The following is a 13,452-nucleotide window of genomic DNA, read 5'->3' on the forward strand; positions in this document are numbered from 1 at the left end:
ATATAACATACAGACTCGTTACCAGTTCAAATGTGCTTGAGGCATATTTGACACCGAGAGTCAATAGCTCTCTAGCAGGTTCAAATGTGGAGGCACATGGCTTAGTGATAGGGGTTTTGGATTCATTATCATAAGCTTGTGGTTTCAATTCTTAGACCAACTGTTGCATTGTGTTCTTGTGCAAAACACTTCACTTCACTTTGCTCCAGTTCACTCAACTAGCAAAAGTGATTAATCCTGCGATGGACTATCATCTCATCTGGTGGGGTGTATATATATACACCATGCAAACTGAGAAACTGGGCCTTACGAGTTGGCACAACTCCAGAAGGTAGCTTTACTTTTACTTTACCTTTCACAGGTTTGAATATGCCTCAAGCATATTTGAACAGGTAACAAGTGTGTATTCATACACATCACTACTCAGTACTGTCACCCTGTATTTTATTTCGGGTGAGCCACTGAGTAACATTACCACCTTGCCTGGTTTCCGTAGCTAAAGAGGAAATAACTACTCTGAAATCCTTGTATCAACAGTTTGGTCTGGTGGTACTGCAAGCTGATTTGATGTATTTATACTTATTTGTCAACAGCAAGAAATTCTCTCTCTCGCAAAACACAGTCAATGGTTTTTTTATGCGCTTGAATAGGCCTCATACATATTTAAACTGGTAACAAGTTTGTATTTATACACATCACTGCTTAGCATTATCACCCATATATATATATATATATATATATATATATATATATATATATATATATATATATATATATATATATATAATTATAATAAATCAAATGAAGAAAAACACAATTCCTTCAAATGGATGTAAAACATCCAATTCACTGATACAGCTGTTGAATACCTCAGATAAAAGGGTATAATTATAATATACAAATATTGTGTATACACACACACACATACACATATACACATACACATGTACATATACGAGGGGTTACTGAAAAGTTTCTGGCTTTGAATAAAAGAAAATACAGGAGAGTCAGTTAATTATGATTTTATTCAACATATTCCCCTCCCAGATTCACACACTTATGTAGCAGTCCTTCAGGTTTGCTAAGCCCTGTAAAAGAACTCAAAAGGTTGGGCCTCCACCCAGGTCTTTCGCAATACCTTAAAGCAAGGAACTTTCCAGCACCCCATCATATATACACATATACATCATGTTCAGTATGGAAGATAGACATTAGATGATGACAGTGGTTGTGATGTTGATGATGACGACAATGATGGTGATGATGATGATGATGTTATGTATCTGTGTGTGTGTGTGTGCATTGTGTGTGTTTATGTGTGTGTATATATATATATATATATAAATATCTATGTAGATAGATGTATGTATATATCTACCTTTTTTTCTCTTTCTTCTGATGAAGGATTAATGCCTAAAATGTCAAGAGTCTTTCCATCTCTCGTAGTGTTAAACTAATACAACATTTGTCAAAAATTGTTCCTTTTATATATATATATATATATATATATATCTGCTCAGTGCCTCTCCGAAAGAGAGAGAGAGGGATATATATATACACGTCTTTGATTGCTAATTTAACCCATTAACTGCAAAATTAAATTTCATGGTTGATGTTAAATAACAATGTTAAGTATCTACCAAAAATTGAAATTGGTTATTTTCACCAAGACATGTTTCCTCAGTAAACTTTGACATATCTCAATAAAAAATAGCTCCAAACATGGCATCCCTCAACAGAAGATAGATCGGGATATAAAACTGCTTTCTTCAGTTAATGGGTTATGAAATCTTGAATGGATGTATCTGATTTCCACAGTAAAACAGTTAATATTTAGAGAAGGTTTATCATTGTAAAGTGAGCCAAAAGTTGAGAATTACATTGAGGAAAGTAATAAGTAAACTGATGCTGGCATGGCTGTGAGGTAAGACACTTACTTCTCAGCCACATGGTTCTGGGTTCAGTCTCTCTGCATAGCACCTTGGGCAAGTGTCATTTTCTATGTGAGTGGATTTGCTAGATGGAATCTGAAAGAAGCTCATTGTCTGTGTGTGTATGTGTGTGCATCAGTGTTGATGTGTTTACATCCTGTAACTTAGCAGTTTGGCAAATGTGACCAGTAGAACAAGTACCAGGCTTAAAAAAAAAGTTTTGGGGTGATTCATTCTTCAAAGCAGTACCCCAGTATGGCCACAGTCTAGTGGCTGAAACAAGTAAAAGATAAAAGAAATAATTATTTGAAGTTTTTTCTTAGTTTTACAGTTATAATATTCCCCCAACCTTAGTATTCCAGCAATGACATGTCATTAATTACATTTCATTACATATCATTAAAATTAATAAAATAAAAAAATTTTAAAAATCATAATCTTCAATAAATTAATCCATTTAATCTAAAGCCAGGGATTTTTTAAATTGATGATTTAAAAAAACATTTATTTAGTTATTGGCTGATTGATTTCTAATATGAAAATGTGTTAATTTTTGCATGATATTATGTTAACTATGATTTTAGAAAATGGAGTTTGGTTTTGGAATGACATTGGCTTTTGTCTAATCAAGCATGTTAATTTATCAATCTTTCTCTCTCAAATTATTAGTTTACAAATTAGTAGTAAAAACTCCTGGGAATTCCAGTAATATACCGTGTTCTCATATCATCTTCATTCTTATCATTTTTTTTTTTCTAATAGTTTGGTCTGGAGGAAGGAACTGTGTTCAAGGTCATCGCATTCCCCCCAAAAGACCTGCCAAATAGGCATTGCTTACTGAATCCTCAGTTTGCCTAGTTATTATTATTAGTTTTTAATTTTTTGTCTTTAGATCACCAACTCTCATTAAAATATACGATCTGGCTTTCTGGAAATTTTATTGCTTTTAAATTGAATTGCGAAACATTTGATGAAGCTATTGAATGGATAAATTCTGCTAATGCAACATTTATTGCTTCTAGACTGTTTTAAGATTGTGGTTTGTTAATCATTCGATTTTTTTGTGTGATTTTTCTCAAAATATACTTTGTGATAAAACAGTAAATTTAAATTTATGGAACACAAATCTTAATCTTGGAATGTTACCATTTTTTTTTCTTTTGCTATAGAATTAAAACCAATATCTTCAGCTGTTTAGTGTTAGAGTTGTGAGGTTTGATTGAAACTGACGTTTCTGACTTTGATTGAATATTAATCATTGAAGAATTAGATCAGAGGGGACAGAGATCAATAGATTGGGAGAATTGATAGAGTAACTGACAAATATTATATAGTGTTTAGTTAGTTGTGTCCCACTACATTCAGAGTTCAAATCCTGCCAAGGTCAACTTTGCCTTTCATCCTTTTTCAGTTTGATAAAATAAAAGTTCCAATCTAGTACTGGGGTCAACATAATCAAGCACCCCCCCCCTTCCGAAATAATTGGGCCTAATGCCTACATGAGAAACTGTGAGGATGACATTTCTTTTTACTCTTTACGTTCTGAGGTCAAATATGCCTTTTATCCTCCTGGGGTTGATAAAATAAAGTACTGGGGTCGATGCAATCAACAAACCCCCTTCCTCCTGCTCCTCCTAAAATTGCTGGACTTTTGCCAAAATTTGAAACAATTATGATTATTAAAGATGATTTCAAATCCCATCGAGGTTAACATTGCCATTTATCCTTTTGGAATCAATAAAATATATTACCAATCATGTTCTGGAATCGATACAATCGACTAAATGCTGCCCTCAAAATTTCAAGCCTTGTGCCCTTAACTAGAAACAGTATCGTGATCCAAGATAAAGTTTTATATCAAGTTTGTTGAAATTGTCTCCCTTAGATTGTATATCGTCTGAACTGTTCTCCCCCCTTCCTCCCTTAAATCAGTGATTGTAAAAATGTTGTTTCTCCTTGTTTCGTTTAGTTATTGTTTTTTTTTTTGTTCTTGTTTAAATGTAAATAATATTGACTTCTTAGTTTGTTGTAAACAATACAAGTGAACTGATAATTACCAATTGTTTGTTTACAGTGTTCCTGTATTATTAACAGCATCATTATAATTGTTATTGGTTAATGCATTCTATGTTTCCTAAACAGTATATTCCACTAAAATTGTTTGTTTTTCCCTTTCTAAATTTTCCTTGTTGTTGTTGTTTATGATGATGATGATGATGGTAATGATGTTAGTTATTTATTTCTGCTTCTGCAGTGTTTGTTCCCTAACTTCAACTTCCAGAAATCTTATACTAAAATACAGATCTCATGAGAAAAGTTGATATGTATTAAGCGTTGCCTTTATTGAATTCTGGCATTGCATGTATGTGTGTGTGTGTGTGTGTGTGTGTGTGTGTGTGTACATATGTATGAATTTTTAAAAATTTGCAAAACAAGATGGAAAGAACAGGTGTTGATCACTAATCACAACAACTGTTTCTGTGCATTGGTAGCAGCAGTTAGTTGCTGAGCTTTCCATATCATACTACTAAATAAACGTTTCTGTAAAAAATATGATTCAGCAGCTGTGTACCAGCACATCATCAGGTGTGTGTGTGTGTGTGTGTGTATATATATATATATATATATATATACAGGGTGCAATGGGTAAACTGTCGCCATTTTATATTTTTACTTGTGTGTGTGCATTGTTTGTTTTTGATTTTGTCAACTACTACAGTATAGTAGGGTCAGCTGGGCACCATCTGTGAGAAAAACACCACCATGCTAGAAATTTGGAAACAACATGCTGTGCTGCTTGGCATTTGCACTGGAAGCTACAATACGAACATTTCTAAGTGTTTGGGTGTCAATGTGAGGACAGTGCAGTTTGAGCACATGTACCAAGAGTGATGAAAATCAAACATCCAGTCAGCCTCATGGTGTTTGGAGTGATCACTAGTGATGACAATGTTATGCCTCCATTCATTTCTCCACATGGCCTCCGACTCAACACAGATACCTACATCAAGTGTCTGGAGGAGGTAGTGCTGCCCTGGGTCAAGAGGATGGCTGCTGGAAGACCCTATGTCTGGCAACAGGACTCTGCACCATGCCACACAAGTAGGAGAACCCAGTCATGGCTGTCAGACAATTTCTGCGACCATAAACTCCCCAGACTGCAATCTCCTTGATTATTATGTGTAGGGTGCAGTTGAGTGAGAGACCAACAAAACTCCTTGTAACACCAAAGATGAACTGAAGGCAAGGATAATGTCAGTGTTCACCAAATTAAACAAAGAGACTGTCCAGAAGAGTTGCAGGAGATTCTAAAGTCGTCTGGAGGCCATGGTTGAAGCCAATGGCGAATTATTGAATAAATTTATTCTTTAGTATTTCAAGATATTTTTATGTAATTCTGGTTAATGTATCTGTTAAAATGAGATGTCAGTGTTATTTTCATTTTTGCATAATTTAGACGACAGTTTATTCACCGAACCCTGTATATATTAATGCATATATGTATGTGTATATAGATTACATTTGTTATTGAATTGATATAATAATTGTTACTTTTTTTTTATTTTAAGAATTCTATTTAAATTAATCATTTTTGCAATGTTTTAATAATTGATAAAATCCAGGTTGTAAAAAAATATATTATGAAACAGAAAAGCATAAATATATATAATGAAATTTGGAAGTTTCTTTGTTTTTACCTGAGGCTGTCCAACCCATGCCAGCATGGAAAGTGGATGTTAAACAATGATGATGAAAGTTTCTGATGTATTAAATGAACTATTTTAGATGATGGCTATGAATCATTTAACATTATAAAAATCCCTCCACATTTAGAGGACAAATATATTTGTAATTTCTATAACTAAAAAAAAAATGTTTAAGTTAGTGTTAAACAGAAAACTATCATAATTTAGTGGAGTTTTTTCCCCCGAGATCTTATTTTCAATGATTTCTAAGTATGTTAACTAACAAAGCCTAATTCCTTGTTCTGACTTGTAACTAATTACATTTAAACGTTTATATATTAAAATAGCCATCTATTTATCAAACTTGATGTATGTACACCATTAATAGGCCAGTTACTACAGTATTTGCCTGGGATAACATCTCTTATAGATGTGTTATGTTAAAAATGCAATAAATATTGGAGGGGTTAATAAAGACCAGCAAAAATGTCAGATGTATTTGGGGTTTTTTTGAAGGGGGATGCTTTTTCAAAGATGTACTCACCAGCAACCACATGTTACAATATTTATTATTTTTAACACAACACATCAATACAAGAGGATATCTCAGGATAACTACTACAGTAACTGGCCTATCGAAGGTGTATATACATCAAGTGCAGTACATAGATAGTTATTTTAAATCATTACTGCCTCATTTGCATCCATCCAGATTTATATATTATTTCTACATTTTGGTAAGCTGATTAGTATTTTATTTCTATATTTTATATTTTGTTACAGAAATCGAAAATCAAAAATCAAATGACAATGAAAAATGGAAATTGTAGTTGTGGCCGATGCCAGTGCTGCCTGACTGGCTCTCATGCTGGTGTCATGCAATAAGCACCATTCATGCGTGTTGTTGCCAGTGCCGCCTGACTGGTTCCCATGCCGGTGGCATGTAAAAAGCACCCACTACACTCTCAGAGTGGTTGGCATTAGGAAGGGCATCCAGCTGTAGAAACTCTGCCAGATCAAGATTGGAGCCTGGTGCAGCCATCCAGGACAGTCAAATCATCCAACCCATGCTAGCATGGAAAGCAGACGTTAAACGATGATGATGATGATGATGAATATATTCTATTCATTCATCCACTTTTCACAATTTTACACATCATTAATCATTACACAACTTTAAATGAATTAACAACAGAGCCTCTGTGTGACTGCTCAAACCTGCTAGATACAGCAACCTAATTTCCCTCAAATCACGTCCTCTTATCTTAAAAAATGTAAGGGGACATTGAATAATCTAGTTACATTAGACATACATGTATATCTAAATAAAAGATGAGGAGGCCAAAACTGGAAACCCTTTGATTGAAAGTCTGTTCAATCGGGGCTAAGTTAGCTAACCCTCTCATTAGAGAACTGGAAAGCTGAACCGGCTGATTTTTTTATTGTATAAAATTCAGTGCCTCAAATTTCTTAGTTCAAATGTTGAACATAGTCACACTTTGTCTTTCATCATTTTGTTAGTTAAATAAATTAACCATGACTTCAATCAAACTGCTAATGCAATGACAACCTTTACTCATTCTACAACCCAAAATACTAGAATACCCTTGGTTTATACATCAAAACATCACACCAAATCCCTTTTATTTTGACATGCTCACCCATTTTTCTTTAAAAACCAATGTCTATGCTTTGATTTATATTGCATCTTAATCTGCTCTATTTATAACTAAACACTCATAGTTTTATACATGTTATTGATTTCTTCTCTCAAATTGATATTATTGATTGATTACACAGTTGGTCAATACAATCACCATCCCTCATAGACAACTACTTTTATATCATTAAATCTATTTAATTTTACTTCATCTCATTGATTTATTTATTCCTTTTAAGCTTATTTTTTAAGTTAGGTCCTGAAAAAGTTGAAGTTTGTTTTGTTTATTTTTTTCACATGATTATTCATATTTGTTTTTGTTTTGTGTTTTATTTGACTTTCCTCCGTACTGTATTTCAACCGTTGCTTCTTTCAGTGGTAATGTGGTGGCTGTTTCACTCAGCGAAGATGAAGAGGATGAAGATGACCTTTATGACAGTGAGACTCTGAAGCCAGGCATGAGCCAGCAGTATTGTTTTAGCACTGCGTCTGCTTCTATGACCCTACCTGTTAAACATTCTAGCCAAACTTCTTTAAATAATGGTTGTGACACTAATTTACTAAAAAACGAACATTCCCTGTTACCAATGAATAATGGAGGTCCCCCCTCTTCATTGTCTCGGACAACAATCCCTTCCCCAAATAATCATTCTGAAACATCATCAACTCTAAATCATTCACCAATTGGCCATAGAACTTTAACATCACCAGACACACACAACGCAATATCTTCATCAAAGAAAAACAATTCATTATCATTTCCAATACGGAAAAGCTATAGTTTTTCACCAAATGGACATCGTTCAATATATTCTAACCCAGCTTTTCAAACATTGCCTGTACCGGCGGATTTCGGCTATCATTCATCACAAGATGCATTTGGAACTTTAACATCTTCCGTGAGTGTAGGAACACTCACTTCACCCATCAGTTATGCAAATTTATCCAAAATATTTGAAAATTCCCCAACTCATTCATTAAAGCAAACAGATGACACTTGCAGGTTAGTTGCTTTCAATTTACTTCAATTTTTCATGTTTTCACAGTTGATTCATCTTCTAATTGAAGCTGGTTAAAAAGACAGAGAATTTTAAAGAGGTACATTTAATACATCTTGTTCAAATCCAGCATATTTGTAATCTTTAGTGACCCTTGGAGTCATTAAACCAATTTGCACCCAGTATTGACAGTTTTTTTTTTTGTTCTTTATGAAAATTAGTCAATATATATACATTGATTACATGTAGCTTGCTAACGAACCATATGGTCCGAGTTCAGTCCCACTGCGTGGCACCTTGGGCAAGTGTCTTCTACTATAGCCTCAAGCTGACCAAAGCCTTGTGAGTGGATTTGGTAGACGGAAACTGAAAGAAGCTCATCGTATATATATGTGTGTGTATATATATATATATTTGTATGTGTTTGTGTGTCTGTGTTTGTCCCCTTGACAACTGATACTGGTGTGTTTATGTCCCCCGTAACTTAGCAGTTCGGCAAAAGAGACCGATGTAATTAATACCAGGCTTACAAAGAATAAGTTCTGGGTTGATTTTGGTCGACTGAAACAATTAAAAGAGTAAAAGAGATAATTTAGGAAACAAAAATAACAGTTTATTGTTTAAAGATATGATTAAGATGAACTGAAAGAAGACTTTCTTCTTTTATTAAATGAAGTAAATTAAAAGGAAAAAGATTGTATTACAATTTAAAATATTTTATAGACAATATTTTTATTATGTTAAGGTGGCTAGCTGGCAGAAATATTAGCATGTCGGGTGAAATGCTTAGCGGTATTTTGTCTGCTGTTATGTTCTGAGTTCGAATTCTGCTGAAGTCAACTTTGCCTTTCATCCTTTCATGGTCGGTTAAATAACTACCAGTTATTCACTGGGGTTGATGTAATCAACTTAACCCCTTTGTCTGTCCTTCTTTGTTCCCTGTATGTTTATCCTCCTGTGGGCAATAAAGAAATGAATATTTTTATTGTTATACTAAAAAACAAAACAAAAAATTGTGAAGGTACATGGATCAGTGGTTAGGATGTTGCACTCATGGAAGCTAGATTGTGAGTTCAATTCCTGGAGCAGGTGTCATGTCGTGTTCTTGAGCAAAACACATCATTTCACGTTTCTCTGCAGGTGGGAGAGTGGTAGAATTGTTGGCACATTGGCAGGGATGCTTTATTGCATATCTTCTGGCTCCCTACATTCTGAGTTCAAATCTCACCTGCCTGGAGATGGCAATGGGAAACCACTCTAATATTCATTCCAAGCCTAGTCATGGTTGCCAAAGTTCTAGTAATCTACTCAATGGTAGCAGAGGAGGATGGTATGTGTTGGAGAGGGTTCACAGGCATAGAACCTACCCAAGGGCAGATCACTACTAGACTGGACTATAAAGTGATCTAATTATAGATTTTCTTAAGGAAGAACTAACATTTCAGGTAAAAATTAGTTATGTTGTTAAAATCTGGTATCTATTGATAAGATGGTACTTTATAGTTATATAGCAATATTTGGTATTTCATTAAGAGTTTAGTTCCCTGTTTGTAAGACAGTTGGAATTTATTCATATTTATAAATTTCAGTATTCATATCTTTGTATTTATCCACTACAAATGTGGGAAATTCTGTGTGTGGGTGTGCTTGTGGAGTTGTTAGCTAACTCCTCCTACATCGTTTTATCAATTTTGATGAAACTTGACATGTGAGTAGAACTTTTGTCTGGAAACCTTGTGGCATACTCAGATTGTTGAAAAAAATCGATAATAGGGCCCCTGGATGGGATCCTTATATATATCTAATATATTTCATTTTAACAGCCAAGGGAAATAACCCAATCGCCTAGATTTTAACAACCAAGAGATATAACTCATTCATTTTCCTAAATTATTTGGTATAAATCAAATTGAGTATACTTATTTTTTAGTATGTGAAGTGTTAGAGGTATTTTCTCAATTTATCCAGTACAACCCTTAAACAAGTAAATAGTATACTCCTAAACAATAGTTCCACTTATTTCGGTTAGTGATTTATTCGCGAATATACCAACACTAGCACCACTGAGGGTAATATTCTCCAGGAATGCACAAAAGCCCTTTTGGAGGCTACTTTATTTGAATTCTTACTATCAGGTAACTAATTTCATGTTATTACATAAGTGACTTCATTATTTGAGTATTCATAACTTATTGGAAATTCCTAGAAACAAGATCCTGTGTAAAACAGTTCGGTATTCTTTGTAAATGCACAAAAACCGTTTTAAAGACTACATATTTTGTATTGTTGTAATTGGATTAGCAAACCAACTATGAGAATGGAACCAAAGGATAATCTCCACTCTCCCGGGAATTACCAGGTACATCAGCTAGTATGCAAATATGTATTTTGTAATACAGTTATATATTTAAGAGATGAGGAATTATTTACATTATTTACATTTGACAGATATTTGTCCTCATCTTGTTTGTTGTTAACACAATGTTTTGGCTGATATGCCCTCCAGCCTTCATCAGGTGTCTTGGGGAAATTTCGAACCTGGGTCCTCATTCCTAAGGTATTTTTCAATATTATTATTATTATCATTATTCAGGTCACTGCTTGGAATCAAACTCGGAATCTTGGGGTTAGTAGCTCATGCTCTTAACCATAGGCAATTGTGGAGTGAATTTTAGGGATAATAAATCTGATATTCTCCTATCCTTCCTTAATACTGGTTCCCATATGCTATTCATATCTGCACTCACTCTGCTTAGGAGGTTGTTGTGTCCTAGCATATGTGCTGCTTCTTTTAGTTTTCGTATTTTCCAGTGGTGTTCTCTGTCTATTATTTTAACTTCATCCCACAGGGGGAGGTGTCCATTTTTCCATATATGATCAGCTATACCTGATTTATCAATAACTCCTCGTGTCACAGTCTTGCGATGTTCATCTACCCTTATTTTACCCTTATTTTATAAGCCCTAAAATTCACTCCATAATTGCCCATGGGCATATGGCATATTTGTTAAGAGTGCGGGCTACTAACCCCAAGATTCTGAGTTCGATTCCAAGCAGTAACAACAACAACAGCAGGTTCAAAATTTCCCCAAGACATCTGATGAAGGCTGGAGGGTATATCAGCTGAAATGTTAACAAACAAACAAGAGGACTAATATCCGTCAAATGTAAATAATGTAAATATGTATTTCTTTATGTTTCTGTCCTTGTTCTACAGACAGCCAAGACAATACGATATTAACAGTCAATGAAATTCCTAGATTAATTTTATTTTTATTTTCTATACATCTAAGAAAGTGGACATTTTGCTCTCAAAGCATGCAAAATTGTTTAGAGACTTAAAGTTTAACTTCACTTGATCTCCAGTTAATATATCATTTCATGATGTTAGCTATAATCAAGGGCTAAATTCTTCACTCCTCTGTTTAATTTAATATTAATGTTTTATATTTTGTGTGTGAGCTCAGACAACTACAATTTTATCATAATGTTCATAAAATTTCCTCTACATATGACATATTTCTCATAGGGCATGTTATTTAAAGTGAGTTCCTACCATATTTTTAGCTTGATGTTAGCTGTGGCCATGTATGTCAACTATCCCATCTATCCAGCCTCTAAAATAAACTGATTTTTATCATCACCGTCATCATTTTAAGATACATTTCTTTTTATCTTGTTCACACGGCTGGACAGGTCTGTCATTTATTGGATGACGCATTACCAGTTTTGAATAATATTTCAGTTCAATGAGTTGGAGATGTGTGTAGATAAAAAATTTCATGGGAAGAAACACGAAACTACGTCTTATGTAAAATTTGGACAATGAGATTGCATAAAAGACAAAGATTATAACGACATCAGAAAATAAGTGAATTGCGAAGCAGTGGATAGAATGATAGGACAAATTTTAATTATCTCTATTTTTATCTGATAGCATCTATGACAATATATTCCAAGCTAAACGGTGGCAAGCTGGTAGGAATGTTAGCAGGCCAGGCGAAATGCTTAGTGGTATTTCGTCAATCTTTACATTCTGAGTTCAAATTCCCTGAGGTCAACTTCCCCTTCCATCCGTTTGGGGTTGATAAATCAAGTACCACTTGCGTACTGGGGTTGATCTAATCGAATGGCCCCCTTCTCCAAAGTTTCAGGCCTTGTGCCTAGAGTAGAAAAGAGTATATTCCAAGCTAAATTTCAATTTAGTGTGATTTTAATTCACCTCAAAGACATAATTTTTTTTTTTTAATGTCCGAAACTTTATTTTTTCCCCTTCATGCTCTTCATCAAAGGAAGATACAGTGAAATCAAAGTTATTTCTTCATCAATGTAATATTTTATTGAAACAAAATATTACAAAATAGTATTTACAAGCAACGCTGTATAAAGGAATTTGCTTTGCAACTGAGGTTTACAATTTGATCTCACTGCGAGGCACCTTGAACAAAATACCTCAAACTGATATCTTGATAAAATTAAATTTGGGGGCAGAAACTGTAAAGAAGCCTGTTGTGTGTGTGTGTTGGACGGTGTGTGCGCGTACATCTAAACACCTGGTATTTTTATTCGTAAAGGGACATAACTCTGTAGGTGAACCTAGTAATTTGAATATGCAGAGATAAAAATGAGGATTGGATTAAGTAGTGGTGTTGATAAAAGTTAACTAAAAACCCTTGGAAGTAGTGTCCTAAAATGGTCACAGTTCAATGACTGAAACCGGTATAAGAATAAATTAATAGAAGTATTAAAGCTTTTCTTGAAAATGAAAACTTTATCTAGTTTTCTCTCACATTGGTTAATAATTGCATGTTTTAAAGCCCCTGCCCCCCTTCTCTCTATGTATGTGTGTGTGTGTGTGTGTGTATGTATGTATGCATGTGTATGTGTGTATGCATGCATGCAAGTGTGTATATGTGTGTGTGTATATATATGTATGGATGGATGGATGGATGGATGTGTGTACGTATGTCATAAGTTTCATCATTCTCAAATTATAATTTGTTTTCATGGCATTTCAGAATAGTTTCTTCTATAAATTATGAATGAAGGATTCATGGCTGGCTTTTATTTTCTGAAGCACTCGTGACATCATTCAGAATCTCTGAGATTGGTGCAGGTTGGGGAGAGACAAAATTATCCTCAGGCTGGGGTGGATTGGGTTCAAATGCTTGCAACTG

The 13,452-nt window shown here is 34.2% G+C and overlaps 1 protein-coding gene across 5 annotated transcripts in view; it reads left to right on the forward strand.

Annotated features, from left to right (window-relative positions):
- Positions 1-13,452, forward strand: part of LOC115213791 — a 182,545-nt gene that overhangs the window by 100,424 nt on the left and 68,669 nt on the right. For all 5 annotated transcript variants that reach the window (XM_036505052.1, XM_036505054.1, XM_036505051.1 and 2 more), the window contains one exon: positions 7,654-8,280. In XM_036505052.1, coding sequence (XP_036360945.1) covers positions 7,654-8,280 — 627 coding nt within the window. The remainder of the gene's footprint in view (positions 1-7,653; positions 8,281-13,452) is intronic.

The sequence above is a fragment of the Octopus sinensis genome, linkage group LG7, assembly GCF_006345805.1.
Source record: "Octopus sinensis linkage group LG7, ASM634580v1, whole genome shotgun sequence".
In the NCBI taxonomy this organism is placed as follows: Eukaryota; Metazoa; Mollusca; class Cephalopoda; order Octopoda; family Octopodidae; genus Octopus; species Octopus sinensis.